General features: G+C 44.5%; 1 protein-coding gene across 1 annotated transcript in view; it reads left to right on the plus strand.

Moving 5' to 3' along the window:
- LOC136713029 (delphilin) overlaps positions 1-19,105 on the plus strand; it is a 63,048-nt gene extending 43,943 nt beyond the window's left edge. The window contains exons 7-23 of the mRNA XM_066689921.1: positions 959-1,053; positions 2,074-2,263; positions 2,556-2,710; positions 4,207-4,323; positions 6,037-6,137; positions 6,399-6,546; positions 7,459-7,781; positions 8,355-9,149; positions 9,620-9,707; positions 10,411-10,488; positions 11,123-11,319; positions 11,547-11,702; positions 12,943-13,029; positions 13,326-13,455; positions 14,298-14,416; positions 15,103-15,267; positions 16,055-19,105. Coding sequence (XP_066546018.1) covers positions 959-1,053; positions 2,074-2,263; positions 2,556-2,710; positions 4,207-4,323; positions 6,037-6,137; positions 6,399-6,546; positions 7,459-7,781; positions 8,355-9,149; positions 9,620-9,707; positions 10,411-10,488; positions 11,123-11,319; positions 11,547-11,702; positions 12,943-13,029; positions 13,326-13,455; positions 14,298-14,416; positions 15,103-15,267; positions 16,055-16,126 — 3,016 coding nt within the window. The 3' untranslated portion in view covers positions 16,127-19,105. The remainder of the gene's footprint in view (positions 1-958; positions 1,054-2,073; positions 2,264-2,555; positions 2,711-4,206; positions 4,324-6,036; positions 6,138-6,398; positions 6,547-7,458; positions 7,782-8,354; positions 9,150-9,619; positions 9,708-10,410; positions 10,489-11,122; positions 11,320-11,546; positions 11,703-12,942; positions 13,030-13,325; positions 13,456-14,297; positions 14,417-15,102; positions 15,268-16,054) is intronic.
- Positions 19,106-20,794: the final 1,689 nt, after the last annotated feature.

Raw genomic sequence — 20,794 nt, forward strand, 5'->3', positions numbered from 1 at the left:
AAGAATAGTGACACATTGTCTTCAGTGGTGCTTGAGCTAGTTGAAGATACGTCTGCCGTTTGTGTGCGTTTTTACCATATTTAATGTGCAATCAACTTGATGTACACATTTTTGGATAACAGAAGACAGAAGAGTCCATCATATCCGGTGTGTTATGGCCTTAGTGTGTGAGTGTGTTTTCGGGTGAGGATAAAGATTACTGAGTGAGTACTGTTGCTTCTAGAAAGCGCAATCCTAAAGTATCACGTTAATGGGAGACAGTTATGAAGTGCCAACATGTTTCTGCTCTGTTTAATTTTACCAGCTAAAATATATATACCTCTTCGTACTCCACACAGAGGGCAGGATTAAAATACACCAAACACGAGGAACAAGTATCAAGCTTTCACAAATAGATGTACACATGCTTCTGAGTCATGTCTATGAAAGCTGAATCACCAGGAACACAAATTGAACTTTATTCACACCGCTTAACTCACTCGACAATTCAAATATTGCCAACAACAGTCGTTATTATGTAAGTTGCTCATATTGTAAAAGAGTTACTGAAAGTTTAAGGAGAGCAAGCGGACAGTGCCAAAACTCATGGCTTGCTAGCTGAGCCTCAGGTCTCTGCCAATAGCCTTTTCAAAGCTATTTAACATGAGGCTCTGGAGAGAATTCCCCTTGGTGCTATTTGAACTGGCCTGTTTTCTTCTAGTATACAGGTTGTTCTGTTCCCAGTCTTACACACACAAACACCAGCATCAGGTTTGCAACACCAGTGTCAAATGGAAGCTACCTGTGGAACATGGGTGTTGTATTTTTTTCATTAATTTTGAATTTCCAATCATCCCTCTCTCCAATTTTGTACTACTGCAACTCCATTCTTCCTCCGTAATTGCACACTGCAGTGCTGATTAGTTGGATGTCGCTGAACCCAGTTTGTCCGTCTCCTATGTGTGTGTCTGTGTCCCAGGAGCTGCTCCCATGAGAAGGTGGTGTCCATGCTGCAGGGTAGCGGGGCCATGCCCACTCTGGTGGTCGAAGACGGACCGGCCAACTTCACACTGGGTGAGGCAGCATCCAGTATCAGTGACCAATCTTGTAGAGGACAGCCATCCAAGGCCGTGGGAACTGGCAGTCTAATGATGGAGTAATTCTCAATCCTAATCCTGGGGATGCCCTTTTCCTGCTGATTTTTGTTCAACCCCAGCTTGCAAGGATTTAATTGATCTCATAATTTGTCTAATCAGAGATTTTTAATTATTTTATGCAGTTTTAGATGTGCAAATTAAATATAAAATGATATCGGGCACTTGACTCCCCCAAACATTTTGCTAATGAAGCGATTTAGAAAGGAAATAGATTAGTTTAATTAAGATTTCAGATAACTCATTGATAGCTCTGCTGGAACAAAAGTCAGCAGGAGAATGTGCCCCCGGGCGCAGGGCTGAGAAGCATTGCAGTAAGGGATTTTTGTAAACCAGAAGATTTGATGAAAACTCCCATGTCTAAAGACTTCTTTTAATTATGTATTTGCTTCTTATTGTTTTTACAGAAGCAAATGTCTATATGCTGTATCCTAAACACCCAGCGAAAAAAGGCATTTAATTATTTCATACTTAATCCAACAAAGGGATTAAGCAGACACTTAAATACGATGAATATGTAGACTGTAATCCACTAAAGGCACATAAAATAAGTTTGGCTGGTCCAAAAATACCTTGCAAATGCTTTCATTGAAATCTGAACAAATCAATGGCAAATGTTAGTATATTCATCTAGAGAGCATTTCATAATCCTAAAAGGTGTGATTTTTTGTTTTGTTTTTGTATGTATGTCTCTCTTTGCATGCATGTGTGTGTGTTTATTTCTGTCTGTGCATCCCTGTCTATGTGTGTTGTGTGTCTGTCCATGTGTTTCTCCTTGCATTTTGGTCTGTACATATCTCTTTGTCTATGTTATTGTGCGCCTCTCTGTGTCTGTTCATGTGCATCACTGTCTGTCTGTCTACACATCTGTGTGTGTTGTCTATCTGCTTATTTGTGTGTGTGTCTTTCTAAATATATCTGTATGTGTGTGTGTTTGCAGACCCTGAGCCGGAGGATTCCCCGCCATGCTCCCGCTCCCCAGTGCTGAGCTCCCTGCAGTGGGTTGCAGAGATCCTGCCCCCCAGCATCAGGGTGCACGGCCGCACCTTCAGTCAGCAGCTGGACCACCTGCTCACCCACCAGGAGCGATACACCATCTGCAAGGCCCTGGAGACCTTCTTCCAGCACAGGTAACACAGCCGCTGCCACTGCTGACATCTCATATGAAGACAGTTACAGAAAATAAATGCTGGAGGAATACTTACTTGTATTCTTCAGAAATGAATAGCACTGCACCATGTGTATATCTGTCTAGCTACTTATGTCAGCCCCAGATTCAGATTAGAGAAAGTTGTACACATTCCAGTTGACTGAACAGCATCAGCTTGGGAATGGCTCTCCATTGATGTATGTGTTCTATTGCACTGAGCTCTGCAGTCAGGGCTCCCAGTGTGATGGTGTCCTGCCTCCTCCTGTGCTCAGGAACGTGGACACTCTGATTGTGGACGTGTTCCCCGTGCTGGACACTCCAGCCAAGCAGGTGATCTGGCAGTTCATCTACCAGCTGCTGACCTATGAGGAGCAGGAGCACTGCCAGCACAAGATCGCTCGCTTCCTGGGGTACAAGACAGCCACAGGTGGGAAGGGCTTGGGTGGGCACTATGTGACTGTCAGGGTGGTCTCTCTATATCTCTCCCTCTCCCTCCTCCCCACCTCTCTCTCTCTCTCTCTTTCTCTCTCTGTGCTTGCAATGTCTTCTGCTATGTGATTTGCATCAAGTAGGTGTGAGCCCAGTCTTTGAGTGCCACCCACTCTGTGTGGTCAGTACACAGGAAATTAGTTCTCCCCAGTCTGAATCTAGTATGTGTTAAATCCAGTTATGTGCATGCCTCGAAAGACAAAAACTGTTTCACAAGGCAGTCAGTATAGAGCAGTGTTTCTCAACCGGTGAACAGTGGTGTTCCATAGGATGGGTGCTGGTGTCCCGTGAAAAAAATAGAAAATATTACTGTTACTAGTTAACATTACATTTAAATTAAACCCCCATTCACGTTTGAAATAATAAACTAAAGTTAGCTAATACAATGTTGCTCATAACTCATACCATTGACAAACATAGGGCTTATAAGCCAATAAAACTTGTTTTACTAAAACCCTCTAAACCATAGAAAGTATTTTTTTAAGTGACGCTGCATTTGAGTATGCTTTGGTGAGTTTATTCTCGTTATGCAGATTAACATATATACCGTGGCTTAGAAGCAAATTTTTCATAAAAATAAAATTAAATTGCTTTTCAAAATTCACCAAATAAAGAAATATATATAATATGGATGTTTACGGTGACATGATTTTACTTGGCTTTTATATTTCCTAGCTAGCAAAATGAGGTTAAACTAGTTTTTATTTGAATTAATAATTTAAAATGAATACAATGCTATATTACCTTAAATCAGTTTTATAGTGTTTTTTTTTCTCGATTTGAATAGGAGTACAGTTGAACAGTTGCAATGTTTAAGATTGTCACTTGTTACATTTTAGTCAAATCAAGTCAAAAACATGGATACATTGTTTATCTTGAAACAAAATGGTGCAATTGCAACAGATAATCTGTTCTAAAAATCCAGTCTAAGCCTCGGTTTATTTCAGACTGGCCATTGCAATTGCACTGATAAGTTTATAATGGTAGGCCTATTTTGTACTTCTGTCAGTAATGATTTGCCTGTTGGGAATGCATGGTGCACTGATTGCTTATGTACAATTAGCAATATAAAAGCAATACAATCTGTGATTAAACTGCAGTTTTAAGATTATATAATGTGGTGTGCCTCAGGATAATTCCAAGTGTCTGGGTGTGCCTTCCCTAAAAAGAGGTTGAGAACTGGTATAGCAGACAGTCCATCTCGAACGTTATGCTGAGGCCAGGGAATAGTGCTCCACAAATTCCATTGCAGCATCAATACTATTTTACCTTGCTTATTGGCACTGCCAGTGTTTTACTGATTTAGGGGAAATGTCAAACAGCAGGTCCGTGGCAGGCTGGAGCCGGACTCAAAGCAGCACTCAGAAGTAGCTCAGTGTTTAGCATGGGGCCCCTTAGTATCTGTACCCCCTGACCCTGCTGCTCTGTGTGTAGTGGCGGCGGAGCCAGAGCCCGGGCCGGAGACGCACCGCCGCAGTAGCTCCATGAGGGTGACGTCCACAAGCTACCGCAGCAGCGTGCGTGGTAGGAGTGCCGACGACTGCATCCCAGGTACCCCTCCCCCCACTCCTCACGCACTGCACTGTGGGTAACCACCCCCGATCGACTGCGGTGAGAGGAGTGATGGAGAGGTGTGGGTGACCCCCCACAATGGCAACTGCTGATGTTATCCATAACACATTCAACACACATAATATAGGGTGGTCATTCAACTGGCCGTCGTCAGTTTTAACAGATTATATATGTTTGTTCAGTAAGTATTTTCTTTTGCTATTTGTTTTTTGTTGTTAAACTGCAGTGCATGAGAGCCAACCACCAGTATTCAGATAACTGAACTCTTACCGGTGTAACACCTGCAGGCACTAAAGATTAATGCTGCCGAGGTTAATCACAAAATTAGATTTCTCTTTCTCACATTCATTCTCACCAGGTTTTATTTATTTTAATTTTTGTATTGCTGTGAATAAATTACACAGGGCTTTAAGAGCAGATAATGAATTTAGGGCTTTTCTGTTTGTTTTTTGCTCTATATTGGAGTGCCTTCATCTGTAGGAGTAATAAAATAACTGCGTGAGAAGATTAAAAAGAACAGTTTTAACTTCAGAAACTTCTCTCCAGAGAACAATTCATCGTTCTGGATTGCTTTCTGAGCAGAAGAAAATTAAGACAACTATATCACATTAGAAGGAATTCCAGCCCCAGGAAATTATGTGTTACCATGTGTCCTGAAGTAGCCAATTGTAGTGATGACCTGAGTTCTGTTATTGGAGATTGCAATTTGAGGGGGCAAAGAAGGGTGGGGGTTAATCAAAATCTATGGAACACAACACAACTGCCCCTGTCTGTTTCAACAGTTCGATGGAGGAGGTCGGGAGAGTGCAGGGAGAGTCTGTGACAGTGGTAGAACTCGGGTTAGAAATAGGATCATAATGTAATAAGTTTGACATACCCATCCAATAATATGTTGTGAATTCATAAATAATCAAAATGAAACACAAGTGGGGAATGTTGAGTTGGGGGGGAGTGGCTGTCTGGTCACAGTGGAGACGGATCAGTAGACACAGTCAGAGAAGGGCTGGGCTGAAGGAGGAACGGTCAGTCTACCTGCACGATTTACCACTCTTGGGTTACTGGACAGCGATAAAAACTTGCAGTTAGGGATATTTCTCCATTGACCTGAAACACCTGAGAGGTCAAGTAAACATTATTTCTTGAATAACAATCTCATTAGTATAAAGATGATGTCTATATCTCCCCAAAATCTACTTTTTAAGTCTGTCTGGCTATCTATCTCTGTATCTGTTCTATCTTTCTCAGTCCAAAAGAACATGAGGCACTTATGCTTTTCTAAACTGCACAGCTGAGAAATATGTGTGTTTAACACAGGATAGCATGTGTGATCAGAACCCATCACTTGAATTTAAATGTCTTGGGTACACCTAATCTCACAGCCTCCCCAGCACAGCGACAAACATGCTCCGCCAAAGACCCCCAACGTGGGTGGTGTTCTCACTGTACCAAGCACAGAGAGGGATTATGTCACCACGACGGGCTGAAAAACACTGTGACCCTCATTACCACAGCAACCATTCACTTGAACAGCGTGTTGCATGTAGTCTGTGCGACAACCATAAACTCAAGAAACATTGACAAGAATTTCTGCCCTCTGAAAGACCATGATTGGTCTGTATGCATTGCATACAGCAGTGAGTTCGAGAGTTGAGACTGCTGCCACCTGGCTGACTGAGCTGCTGTCTGTTTCAGGGACTCACAGCGACTCGGGGGAGGTGGGGATGAGGCTGACCCCTGGAGAGAGGCAATCCGGAGACGGGACATCCCTCCCAGAGACCCCAAATCTCAAAAACGTGGGTACAATTGGGCTGACTGGCTCAGGCACAGAGCAAAACCCTTTCATCCCAGTCCTTATGAAGCTTTACTTTACTTTTCAATCTGAATCTGCCTGTTTCCCCTATTTCCCTCCCCCCCACCCCCCCCCACTTAACTGGATTACTATTATTGTATTTTGAAGATGCAGTCCATCCTATATTTAAGAAAAAGATCGTATTCCAATACCAGAATTGTATCAACATGTATCTCTGTGTGTCTGTGTCTGTTTGTGAATGAAGATGTCTGCAGTGTATGCAGAACTGGAAAGCACCTACTCCATCAAGCCCCTTCTGAAGCCCCTCCCGAACCGCCTGTCCCCAGGGCCGGACAGTCTGGCTGAGGCCACCCCAGCTCCGCAGCACTCCCCCTCCACACAGCTGAGTGCAGGTACACCCCTCACTCCAGCTATGCGGCTTAATACAGCCCTAGGAACCACATTGCAGCTGTAATGTACTGGAGGGGATTATATTCTTGTCAACGATTTTCTTTGAGCAATACTGAACACTTAAGTTTGGGAAATTACAAAAAGAGATGGTTCAGACTGGAAATCCATATAACCACACACATGGTGAATAAGCCCATTGGCCACCACAGAAAAAGAACACTCTAATGAAAGGCAATGCTAGCGAAGAAAAACTCGCCCAAAACCAAACCGCACCCCCTGCTGTGTGTTTGAATTCACCTTGCCCTCCTGCAGTCTCCAACTGCATCCTTGCTCTCAGGTCAAGGAGGAAGAGGCAGCTTGACGCCGATCAGGCAATGTAAATGTTACCAAATGACCAGTGGGCAGGGGGCCCCTTAAATGTGAGGCCAAAGCCATGTTAAAGTCATGTAAAATACATGTAACACATTGCCAATAAACTTCACATTATCACATGAGTTAACTGAACTATGTAGTATTGCAGCGGACCATGTTTATTTGTTTAAAATCAAGTAATTTACTTCAAATCACAAATACAATTATGTTATTTATTGAATTAATTCTCTTTGGAGGCCAGGCAGATGTGGTTGATTTGGGCCCAGTGCCTTTTTTCCCTCCAAGGTCTGTAGGAGACATTATGCTCCTTGCATCCCATATAGTCCTATGTGTGTTGAAAGAACTGATATCTGACATCCAAACACTCTAGACCCTCTTGCTGTGCCTGCTGTACGTGGTGCTGTGCAGAGCAGAGCTGGCAGTGTCAGGGTCTGTCCTGGGGCTGATGTCTACACTGTATCCTATGTTAATAATCATGTGCTGTATTTGAGTTAAGGGACCTCTTCCATCCTGCTATGACCTGTTGTTACATTTTCCTGCAGGGACCCGAAAGATCGGACTGTCCCTGTCCTGGAAGGAGCCCCTACCCAGCCCCCAGTGCCGCTGCTACCCCCACCCCATCCCCTCCCCCGGCAGTGCAGAGTCCAACCCCTACGTCAGCCTGGACAGCCCTCCGCCCTCGCCACCCCTGCAGTCCCACAACTACCCCCACAGTCCGCTCTCCCGACGCAAGAAACTGTTTACCTTCTCACGGCCTCCCCGCAGCCGGGACACCGACAAGTTCCTGGACGCCCTGAGCGAGCAGCTGGGCCACCGTGTCACCATCGTGGACGACTTCCTGTCCCCCGAGAACGACTACGAGGAGGTCAGCACCGCGCCCCCGGGAAAGGACAGACAAGCAGATAGAGAGAATAAGACAAAAACAGACAACATAGAGACAGACAAAAAGTTCACACAGGTACACAGACACAGACAGAGATGAGAAAGTCCAGTGTATGTCTGCAATGTTATTTTATGGATTTATTGATTTATTTTCAAGATGTTGAAGGAAAATAGAAAAACGTTCTCTGCTTAATCTCTTTGATCTCCATCGAACAAGAGCTCGTGCAGAATGACAAGTAGATTCATTGATATGAGAATCGGGATAAGCAGAGATGAGAGTGAAAGGAGCACAAGAGAGAGGAAAGCAGGGGCTTCAGAGCAGGTGGGAGGAGAAAGTTTATAAAGCAGAGAGAAAAGAGCCATAGGAGAGAGAGGTGAGAGGTGAGAGGTAATGTTACAGTATTCAAAATGTTATTGTGAGATAAGGCCTAGCAGGTGAAAGGTGAGAGATGACTGATGTGAGAGGTGCAATACAGTAGCAGGCAGAGAAGAGTTAGCAGTGAGGGTGATTTACAGCAGGAACGAGGTGAGAGGTAACACTCGTTTTGTATTTCAGATGATTTTCCAGGACGAGCAGGAGGGTGGGTTCCTGCCCCACGAGCTGAGCAGTGACTACCACAGCAGTAGCGAGGACGGCAGCTCCCTCACCTACTCGTCTGGTTCCGACCACATCCCCCCGCCCCCGCAGACGCCCCCACCGCCGCCGCCCATGCAGTTCAACGACTCCCCGCCCGTCACCCTGACCCCCGAGGTCGGCCGCAGCCACCTGCAGCACCTCCACCACCAGCATCACCCCCTGCCGCCCCCACCACCCCCTCCCCGCGCCAACCTGCCCACCCGGCTCTCTGTCCACAAGGCCCACCTGCCCAGCCAGGACCTCCACAACCACCAGCCCCTCCAGTCCTCCCACCAGCCCCTCCAGTCATCCCACCAGCCCCTCCAGTCCCCCCACCAGGGCCTGCACTCACCCCACCAAGGCCTGCACTCACCCCACCAAGGCCTGCACTCTCCCCTCCAGACGCACCCCTCTCCCCGCCAATCTCCACTCCAGCCTCACCCAAACCTTGCACCTCCACACCCACCCCACCAGTCTCCCCAGCCTAGCCAGCCCCATGTGAATCACCCGCTTCACCCAGTGCATCAGCCCCACCAGAGCCCACTCCCATCCCACCACCCTGCCCAGCCCCACAAAGTGCCCCCTCCGCCACCACCACCACCTCCACCGCCCCCGCCCTGCGGCCCTCCGCCCCTGCCCCGGCCCTCTCACCGCCGCTCTGACTCCAGCCACATGAGTGTGAAGCGGCTGCGCTGGGAGCAGGTGGAGAACTCGGAGGGCACCATTTGGGGCCAGGTGGGCATAACACCACACCATCTGCTGCAGCTGCAACTGTACAGTGCATCCGTGCAGGGATGCAGGAGTTGACTGGGGTCAGAGGAGGGCAATGCTGTCTGTGTGCCCATTGCACAAGGCCTGTGTCCTTGTAAAACTAGAGTATAGGAAGAATAACCTTTGACTAGCAGTGCCCACTGGACTCCTGAGCGGAGGGTTGTGGGTTCAGTCCCAGGGGGGGACTGTAGCTAGGTACTGTAGCTAGATTGCTCCAGTAAAAACACAGCTGTATAAATGGGTAATTGTATGTAAAAATAATGTGATAGATTGTAACAATTGTAAGTCAACCTGGATACAGGCATCTACTAAGAAATATATAATAATATGCTCTAAAAAACTGCAGAGACTGACTGAAGGTAACAGGTAGTAGTATAGTAAACTGCTGTGTGCTGTCCGGGATATTAACCAACACTTCTGGCTGTGTGTTGTAGCTGGGAGAAGACTCGGACTATGACAAGCTGAGCGACATGGTGAAATACCTGGACCTGGAGCTGCACTTCGGGACACAGAAGAACACCAGTAAGTCCCACATCCGTGTGTCTGAGCATCCCTGTTTTCATCTGCATAGCAACATGCTCTGAGTCTGGTGCAAGGGCTCCCCATCCTGTTTCATAGCTGTCACTGCATCTTGGAACAAAATTCAGCCCTGTGCCGCTGAGCATACTTTGATTGATGTGACAGGAGGGAGAACTCTTATATTAATAGGAGAGTAGCTAGAAGGATTTTGCTGACCTACTTCAGGATTCTCTCTGTACGTCTTGCCCCAGATCGGACCGTTTTCAACAGTGTGTGTCTTCGACTCACACTTTTGTAGGTATACAAGTTCACCTTCAAAAGTAAAACAGTTCTGATTGAAAACATAGCCACATAAAAAATATTCCACAGGGAAAAATCTGCAAAATTTACTGCATACAGTGCTTTAGTGTTAAAGGCAACATGGCCGTGGGCTTGTCTGTTATTGTGCTGTGTTCCTGTTCTCATCTCTGCTTGTCTGACGTGCACATCTTATGTTTTGCCTCCTTCCAGCATTGCGACTCCCCCCCCCCCACCCTCAGCCTTTCTGTCAGGAGACCTCATCTCTTCCGGACACACCAGACTCCACCCTCTTCCATTACCATGACTTTGTTTGTTTATTTATTTATTTTGGTTTCTATCTAATACTGCTAATGGGCCGGCGAGGACATGCCCTGACCATGATTACATGTTTCAGTCTCTCTTCCAGAGCCCGCCTTCATGCCCGATTCCTTTAAAAAGAAAGACGTGGTGGAGATTCTCTCCCGCAAAAAGGCCTACAACACATGTGAGTACGAGCCCAGGCCCTGAGACCTGCCGCGCCTCCCTGTCCTGTCCGGGCCGCTGCCGGGGCCACTGAGTCTGGGGTCAAATCCCCTCTGATAACCAACGCTTAGGAATAGTAAAATGACTTCTATCTTTACCCAAGATTCCCTGGGACTGGTCCTAAAATGGGTCTGTTACATTATTTCATCTTCTGTTCTGATCTGGTATGCTTAATTGATTTTCCTCTGCTCTCTTTCTTGTAATGAAATGTAGAAACATACCCTGATATTTTATATATTTAATTACTTTTGAATTATATCAAAATTAGTTTTATACATTAAATACAAGGAACTTACTTGGTTTTTAGCTATGTATATCTTCAGCAGATCAGACTATTTGTAAAGTTATTGAAAGTCAAGTCTGTGTGATCTCTATTTAGATGTATTGAGGTTATTTAAAGATTTCACGATGCTGAAATCCCTCACAGGCTGATTTTTGCTACTTGCTTATCAAAAGTGAGTCATATGTAATCATCCTAAGAGTTCACACACACCAAAGATCTGAGGTCAATACAATAGGTGTGCTTCCCCCTCTTCCTCTCCTCGCCCATATTTCCATGCTGACCCCTGTTTCACTGCCTGCCACCCCCATCCCAGCCATCCTTATCGCCCACCTGAAGCTGTCCCCTGTGGAGCTGCGCCAGGTGCTGATGACCATGACCAACGAGCGGCTGGAGCCCTCGCACATCAAGCAGCTGCTGCTCTATGCCCCCGACGAAGAGGAGGTCAAGCAGTACCATCAGTTCACCCAGGAGCCCAGCAAGCTCAGTGAGCCAGACCAGTTCGTCCTGCAGGTAGAGTGCAGGACAGAGAGAGGGGGTGGCAAGTGGGAATAGGGGAAGATGGGAACACAGGGAGAAGGCGTGAGGGGGATGACTGGCAGTGGGAGAGGGTGAGAGTGGGTGTTCGCTCAACTGGCATTCCTCTCGAGGTGGGAGGTGGAGCAAACAGGAGAGTAAACTGTACAGAACTAGTGTTTCTAACCGCCACTCTCTCCTGTGTCTGGCGTTTGGGGTTTCAGATGCTGTCGGTGCCGGAATACAAGACGCGACTGCGCAGCCTCCACTTCAAGACCACCCTACAGGAAAAGACAGAGGAGATGAAGGCCGGCTACGAGTGCATCTACAAGGCCTCCATGGAGCTGAAGAACAGCAAGAAACTGGCAAAGATCCTTGAGGTACAACACCCTGCCACACTGTGCCCCGTCATAGCTCTGCTGGGCAAAGAAGCAGATGTTTAGAAGGTGCCCATTCCAAAAGACACAATAAGGGTTCTCTGGACTTGTGCTTGTGTCATGCTTCACTATACCCCCTTATCCCTTGATTTGACTTGGCTTTCAGAGACTGAGACTGAGCCCATTATAGGTGGATGCTAAGACCACCACTTCCTAGCAGTTCTCCAGCCCATTCCTTTCAGTAGAGCCCAGCAATTCAGCAATTCAATTTGCAAGACTCAGACTAATTTGCACAATCCATGGCTTAGGCAAAAAGCTGAACCAAAGACATTCTTGCAGAAAGTGCCCAGCTGACACAAAGATCTAAGTGGGGGGGATGAGCTGTATCTATAACCAGTGACAACATATTTTCTTGCGATCTCCCAGAGCACAGTCCATATTGAAAACTGAGGGATTTTGTCACTGGAAATTGCCATCCATAGTACATCCAGTATCTGTTCCAACTCCATAGTAATGATTCATGAATCGCACAGAAACCTTGCATAGTGTGAGGAATTTTAAACACTAGTTCAGTTATGTGTTGCTGTTATTTATTTCACCGACCTGACATTGCTCTTTACAGCTCAGTAAGGTTTACTCATTAATCCTCCTTGTGTCACTGTGGATACAACAACATCCAATCCACACCTCTCTGTGGCATTGGACTGTGCTCTCTCTCCACCGTAAACTCTGGGATTTTCCACTGGTGTCTGATTGCAGAGTGAAGATATGAAACAAAGAGTGCTGTGCATTTTCTGAACCGATCTAAAGTCCAGACACTAGTACTTCCCTCATCTTGCCTTTTTGTTATTTTTTCATCTGTAGATATAGGTTTCTTGTGATGAATTAGAGCACTTTGACAAACATCTAAGTATATGTACCTTTTATTTTTTTTGTTGCAGTTTACATTCCAACAATATTGTAATAAAACGTATTCTGCCTATTAAAACATCAAAGGTAGCTATACTGATGTAGTGTAGACCAGAACTATGTTTTGTCTAGGTTTCTTACTAGGTTTCTAATCAAGATACTGCTGTATTTATATCACTGTCCAGGATAAAAGTATTTTCCAATTTGCCTTAAGGTCCAGAATGTGTCCTTTTGGAAACTGACCAAATGATGGTTTAATTTTCTCTCTCTCTCTCTCTCTCTCTCTCTCTCTCCCTCTCTCTCTCTCTCTCTCTCTCTCTCTCTCTCTCTGCAGTTTGTGCTGGCAATGGGGAATTACCTGAACAATGGCCAGCCCAAGACAAGTAAACCCACCGGATTTAAAATCAATTTCCTCACGGAGGTAGGTGGCACTAATGCAACGTTGATGTTCATTTTTAATAAAATCATGGCGTGACTTTTAAAGCATGTATAGGCTGCTATCTGAGTAGAATTGTATGCTGGGATATGGAGTAAGGGTGATCAGAACTAATGGCTGTTTTCTTTCTAGGTGAATGTTTGTCACCATAAACCCGCCCCCAGTCAGTCATAAAACAATGTCCACAACTGTATAGAAAATCAAACTGTCCGTTGCATACTTCCATTGCATTATTCCATTTTAATTCTTCTGACTATGGCAATTATGTCTCTGTGCTTTAGCTAAGTACCACCAAAACTGTGGATGGGAAGTCAACGTTCCTGCACATTCTTGCCAAATCTCTGGGCCAACACTTCCCTGAACTTCTGGGTTTTGCCAAGGACCTGACTACAGTGCCCCTAGCTGCCAAAGGTTGGTGTCCACCCCCTCTTTATGCCGCCATATGCCCTGAACTGTTGACAGGCAGGGGTTAAATAAAGACACGTGCAGTATGTCTCCGGATAGACTACACCAGAAGTGCACAAGGCCGGTTCTGGAGGGCCAAGTCCAGCAGATTTTCAACATCTTTCTGAGTTATCAGTGCTTTAAACTGATCCAGTTCAGGCAATAATCTAATTGAATGAGGCAGAGCTTGGGCAGAATGAAAACCTGAAGATACGCTGACCCTTCAAATTCAGTCTACAGTAGCAAAAGTCTGAATGTGTTGTGTTGACAACTACGGGCAGGAAGGTTAAAAACACTGTAGAAAGTTCAAGCATTATGCTGCCTGGTGAAATATTAAAATATATCATTTACTCAGTGTTACTATACCAGTATTTCAGCCTTGTTGTGGAAAATTACTGGCCACTGGATTGGATTCCACATGTGTTCAGCTCTGGAACTAGAACACTGAAGGGGCATAGAATCTTCCAAGGCCTGGAAAATTCTACTAGAGAAAGAAAAAGAAACACAGACCTTTTTCTCTGTAACATCTATCATCAGTCAACCGCGATAATCATGACATACTTAGCCATGTTTGCCCAGCTATATAGTCTTTTTCTGCACTAGATAGGCAATATACAATTTCATAACTTAATTCTCTTTGAGCTTTGATTATTGGCAAGTGATAAAGCAATGATCACGAAGTCTTAGGCATGTAATAAATCTGATGAAAGTTCTGTGATCTAAGCTTGCCAGTGTCGCTGGTAATGAGATTTACAGGTGTTGTACTGCATACGTACTCAGGCTGTGCGAATGTTCCCTTCTTCCTGCAGTCAATCAAAGAACAATCACCACGGACCTAAACGACCTTCACAGCACCATCCAGGACATCCGTGCCGCCTGCCAGAAAATGCCAGCCACTGCTGAGGACAGGTTTGCGGCCGTGATGAGTGTATCCTTTTGTCCAGATGCTTTATAAGATGGAGAGAAAGACTGCTTATTGTTTAGTCATTGCAAACTTAAAATCCTCTGGCACTAAAGACCTGGAGACAATAGTGATAAACCCTGATTGAGGTGGACAAGGGATTCATTTTGTTCATTGTGAGATGAGGTGTACCGGAAGGCAGAGGATTAGCTGGCTGCTCAGGACCACAGCTAAGTGGCTAAGGGTTCTCCAGCACTGGTCCTGCAAACCTTTTTTGAAGTCAGCACCTCTAGATTTTAAAGCAGTGGCTTATGTGTCTAAAGGACCATAAAGCTAAATTGATTTAGGTGATTAGCCCAGTTTGGAAATAAAAACACTATGGCCCTCTGGAAGTCTGAGGACTCTGTTTAAAGAGATCTTCAAGAACATAGGAATGGTTATAAACTACAGGACTGTTCAGACCATCTTCTCCATTTGATGGTGAGGATCTTTAAAGTCCCAAAATCACACTGAAGTATCCAAAGGAGTTCAGCTGGTGGTTAAAGATCTGCCGAAGCTTGCTCTTGAGGACTGTATTTGTGCAGCACTGTTCCAGACTGTTTAACTGAGGGTTTGAAGGGAGGGGTTTGACTGAGGGTTTGCCTGTGCCTGGAGTGTGGAGGGCCTGGCTTTTTGGGATGTTTGGCTCCTTGACACAGGGGGCTCGATGTCAGGGTTATCTGGAGAACACGCACCCTGCGATTCAGTCTTTGGAGTCACTGCAGCAGCGCGCCATGGATGAGTTCAGCAAGGTGGCGTCGTTCTTCGGAGAGGACAGCAAGGCCACCTCCACTGAGGCCTTCTTTGGCATCTTCGCAGAGTTCATCGCCAAGTTTGAGGTGAGAGGGCGTCCCTCCACCACGACTAAAAACACAGGGCCAAGCTTTTTATATTTTCTCATCACTTGTAGACAACGGTTATTATAGGATAGGATAAGGCCAAACAAAAGCTAAATTTTCATAGGTGTTATTGTTAAATCCTATCTGTTGAGAACATAATTCATAGATTTTTTTTTTTTATTATTATTATTTATAAGCACAATACAAAGTGCAAAAATACAGTTCAGTACACGGCATAAAACATTACAAATTCTATTTTACATAATGCAATGCAATTCAAAGCATAATACATTTTACAAATTCAAAATGTACACAAGTATATACAATAAATGAGGTCCTACATCCTGGATTGTAAAAGCTGAGTGTGGGCAAGATGTTAGGTCACAGTCAAGGGCCAAGGGCAAGGGAGCAAAGGGGAAATCAAAATAATACGAGTACTAGTAACAAAAGAAGTATGATAAAACGTTGTAAAGTGCTATCTTACAGGAGAGTAAAGGACTAATATGTTATATGTAGGTATAAAATGGTGATGTATGGATTGTGAAACAACATATTTGTAACAAAGTGCAAATAGAGGGATTATGAAAAACACTGAGATGCATCAACGCATGTTGCTTATTTAAACAGTTGAGTCAACACATGTTATTGTACCACAGTATGAGTATGTGCTCTGTGGAAACAATTACATTGATTTTAGCTGAGGTAAAGAGTGGGGACAGGAGTATGTTACCCAGACAGGGTATACTGTGCTGTGTAACACTGTCTGTGTGTGCTTTGGTGTTTGCAGAGAGCGTTCACAGAGACTCGGGCCACCGAGAACCCCAGGAGCCCCCGCATGGCCTCCCCTCTGGCCTGGTGATGAGGCTGCAGACAGTGTGCCAAACAGAGCACTGCTCTCACCCCTGCTATGAAGGAACTCCTTTTGCCCTAAAGCAAAAAAAATAGACTGCAAAGACTGCAAATTGGAAAGGAAAAAAAACAAAGAATGACAGAACAGACTGACTGATTTCAAATCTCTCCATATATTAAAATATAGGATATTTTATATTTAGTTCTAGAAAAAAGAGGAAAGTAACTTAAATGTACATACAAACAAAAACCATAGACCGCTACTATTTTAAGTGTTTACAATGCATTTGGGAATGACTCTGCCAAGCTGTGTTTCTGTGCTTCTGAGCTGCAGAATGGGAAACTCAAACAACTGCTGTGGATGATGTCGATGCTCCCAGCCCACCCCACCCCGTCACAGTGTCACTGAAGGGGAACACGTCTGAATCGTATGCATATGCAGTCCTCTTCCTTTCACTTCACCTTAGTTTGAAAACACTTACATTTCTATTTAGTCCTGCACCCCAGCTGGGTCTCAACAGGCAGACGGCCTCCAGGTCTCTTAAAATGAATATGAAAAATCAACAAAGCAAACCCAGAGAGCTCTGCATCTATGATTGGATATTGATATAAATGAGGTGTAGACTTCAGTTTTTACGAGCTATACTTAATTACAATTCTTATTTGCAGAGAATATTCAAAGCAAAGGTTATAGACAGAGATACACATGGCCATCTAACACAAGGCAGTCTTGAAAATGTCCACCGGTCTCCCTTGTTTTCTGAAAGTGAAGATTATTAACCCGTAATATAGCTCTTACTGTAAGACTGCATTTTATTGTGGTGCTAGAGGACTGATCTGACTGCTTTATAAACTGCACACACTGCCAGGATGATTCCTTAGATTATTACAAAGCTGGTCAAATCAGAAATCCCTTCAAATCCACAGGCTATGACCCAGTGTGTTTTGCAACACCGGGTGACTGCAGCCAGGGCTGGTTTAGGTCACATTAGCTGGCTGGCACTGCAGCCTACCTTATAATGTGAACCTCGTTTTAAATCTGCCGTAGGCCTGTACAGTATCAGACAGTCTAACATTAGTATGAGACTATTTAAAAGAAAGAGGACTTTTATTTTTTGTAAACTACCACGTTGAATGTATTTAAATTAACCTCAAATAAAGTATGATAAAGTATGATCTTTAGCTCCTAATTTTTTGTTTGTTTAGATGATATACTGAGTTGCTGCTTTTTTGTCCTTTAAAAAATAAATGATTGGAGTAGAAGAGCTGGGGAGCCCAATACAGTGCAAGAGCAGCAGAGCCTGTTACAATAGGAAATCACCCCGTGCACAAGATTTGATTAATATAAAGCAGGCTTTTAAAAAATTATCTTTTTTCAAAACAGTGTCACTGTGTCCTTAAATAGGATATGAAAGAAAACATATTAGCCTGGGTAATTAACTGTTCCTCCCTCCAATGCAGTGTGGTCCCCTCAGTGTATGCAGCCACCTTTCCTTTATAAAATGTGTTTGTTATGTGTATTTATTTCTTATGCAGTTTTTTTATTATTATTCAGCTCTCTTCCAGTCTTTTCAGTGGGATTATGTGCAGACCCACTACTGTATCGTTGGCATTTTAATTGTCCTGTGCCTGTCAAAGTGTGGCTCAGTTAATTAAGTAGGCCGATGTCACAGGAACAGTTTCATGTTGCCCGGAGTGAACATTAACCAGTTTGAATGAAGCAGGATATTTTATGTCAACACCGCCATGACAACAAGTTGAGCTTCTTGAAAGCAATGAATGTTTTTCAGTCTGTTTTCAGTCGCAGTTCTGATTATTATCTTAATAATAAACGTAAAGCTTATGTTATTAACAAATAGTTCAGAAGCTGTACATAACAATGAGCTACATACTGTACTGGACTATATGCGTCTCTGTTTAATTTGCTACCAGTCTCAGCCAGTGTTACTTCTATGTCGATAATTAGACCACTGTTGTAAAAAGATCTGAAAATTAATCTCTGAGGAGGACGCTGTATATTATTTATTTTGTTCTCGAAAAAGCAAAGTGTTTTATTTATTTATTTCTGTGGTTTACAAAAGAAGAAAAATTCAGAGGAAGACTTTGATATTCAGAGTTGCTTCTGATTGTGATTTCTCTCGCCCTCTAATGACACACTTGGTTCTCTGCTCCAGTAGGGGTCAGTGCCGAGCTTAACCTTAGAGCAGACCGAGCAACAGCCTAAATCAGACTTCCCTCTCCATTCTATATGCTTGATGTGGCTGGTTCTGTAGGTGTGATTTAGTTTTTCTTCTTAATAGTCACTAGTGTGTGGATTTTTGTTCTCTTTATTCAGTACTAAACAATATAGACCTAGTGATGAGAAATATTTATTTCTCCCTATTTGAGGGAGTCTGTGTTTAAATTTTAGCATCCTTTTTTACATGTTTCAGTAGATTTGTAAGTGTTCCACAACTGTCCAGTTCAGGATACTGTACAGCATGCAGATACACACCTGTGTATTCCCTTTAGTTTGCTCTGTGCCATGATCAATCCAGCCCTATTTATCCTGCTAGATGGCCCATTTCAAAGGCACATGGAGTTCAGACATACTGCCAGCTTTGGAAAGCAGAAGCATTAGGGGGCAAGAGCATATAAAATCACACTTCTGTTGCCACTTCCATAACTAAGAAGTATTTACTAATTACATAAACTGTGCATGCATGTACAATACATTAGGTCTGTAGACTGTTATTAATATTAATATTAATGTTACTATTATTAAACCTGTATGTATTTATTTACTTATGCATTGATTTTGGTTTGTTTTATTGTTTCTCTTTTTTTTTTTTTTTTTGTCTTTTAATATCTGCTCAGTATTGGCTTGTGTTTTTTTTTAGACGTGGGCCGTGTTACTGCTTGTGGCAGAAGAATATCCGTTTTGTATGGTGTACAGCAATTTTGACGGCACGATTGCTGTCCAATAAAAATCTTCATGGAGCTTAACATTGACCCGTCCCGTGTGTCTTCATTACCTTAGCATGTTGATACCTGAGTACACCATGGAGATACTGTGGATCATTTACGACAGGGGTAGTCAATAGGCAGACCGCGGGCCAAATCCGGACTGCCAGATGCTTTTGAAAGGACCGCGAGATTAATTTAAATTATTATCATGATTGTTTTTTTTTTAATGTATTCTTATGGAGGTTTGTTGCACTCAGTGCTTGTTATCATGTGGAATCTAGTAGCAGCCCTTCCTGGTAATTAGCCCGTATATAGAGCCCGTGTTCCGCTTAGTTAGTGAGTTGCCGGCTCCATATTCCCGGTTCAGGCATCTCTGTACACGGTCTGGACTGGGGCAAGAGCGGCACTTTGTACTCGTCAAAAACACAGGTATTCAGTTTGTTTTCCTGATTTATATAAATAAACAGCTAAACTGCAAATCATTTGATGTGTGGACATATTTCAACCTTGGCTCCAAAATATAAAAGTGCGTACAAACGACCAGGGAGGGGAGGGCTCACAGTGCCATGCACCTAGAAACTCCTACATCAGGGGTGGAAACAGCTTATTTCCAATGAAGACGCATATTTCTAGCAGGCGCACATGTGCACAAGCAGGTGCATCCTCACCCGTTACAATTACAGAGCTCCTCCGATATAGATCTGTGATTGACGAACACCAGAAACCAGTTTTTTTTCGTGGTTGCGAAGCAAAGATATGTTTGAGTCCAAATTTGGAACCTGACAAAAAATAATTGGCTACCCCTGATTTACTGTGTATTTGATGGCTCGAAACAGGACTTCCAGTGTGTTAAATTAAGATTACATCTGTCCTCTACAAGTCCAAGATGAACTGGGTATCATGCTCCACAGACTGGGCTTCGAAGCTAGTGTGGAGATACAGGGTGGACCGGGGATGCAGAATATCACCTGGAGTCGTCTGAAGATTAGTTAGCAGAGCTGAACCACACCAAGCCAGAGATGTAGTCCAGGGCATCTTCAGTCTGTCGCCGTGGAGCCAGCAGGCAACGTACATGCCCCAAACATTCCCCAGCTCCCCTTTTTCTTTGGCACAGTCTCTCCCTCATGATTTCGGGGCATTCACTGGTGCTGGGGGGCAGCTGTCAGCACTCCATAGTTGCTTCTTTCAGCCTCCGGCACATCCAGTAAGGCTTGTCAGGCGTGGCCCTCCAAGGCCATGGCCAGGTGTCCCGTTTGCTCCTGTTGTGACCAACCATTGGCCCAGGCAGCTATCTGAAACTGGGCCTCATAAGTCTCCCAGGGGCCGCCTTGATCAGTGCAGAGGGGTGCGTCGGCTATGAGTAGTGCTGAATCGACTCCAAAACAAACTCTTCTTGTGTGGCTCTAATCCCGGGGAGAGGCCCAGTCTCCATGGGTATTAAGTTGGTCGATCGACTGGCACAGGCATCGGGTCTAGTCTCTCCTTCGAAATGACTTGCAAATGTTCGGCTATCTGCCTGCAGAAGAGGCCCAGTCTTCTGCAAGCTGCCAGGTGCTCCCCGCAGGAGGGGCTCAGTCTCCCGTGGGCGGTAGGTCGTGGCGAGATTGGCTGCAGTCCGAGGCGGGTTCCAGAAGGGATTATTTCCGTCTCCTTCTTCCCTGCATCTTTCTGCTGCGTCGTGACGTTTTGTGAAGTGACAATGGAGGCGCTTCCTTAGCTCGTCATCCTCGAC

This window comes from Amia ocellicauda, chromosome 17, assembly GCF_036373705.1.
Source record: "Amia ocellicauda isolate fAmiCal2 chromosome 17, fAmiCal2.hap1, whole genome shotgun sequence".
Lineage (NCBI taxonomy): Eukaryota > Metazoa > Chordata > Actinopteri > Amiiformes > Amiidae > Amia > Amia ocellicauda.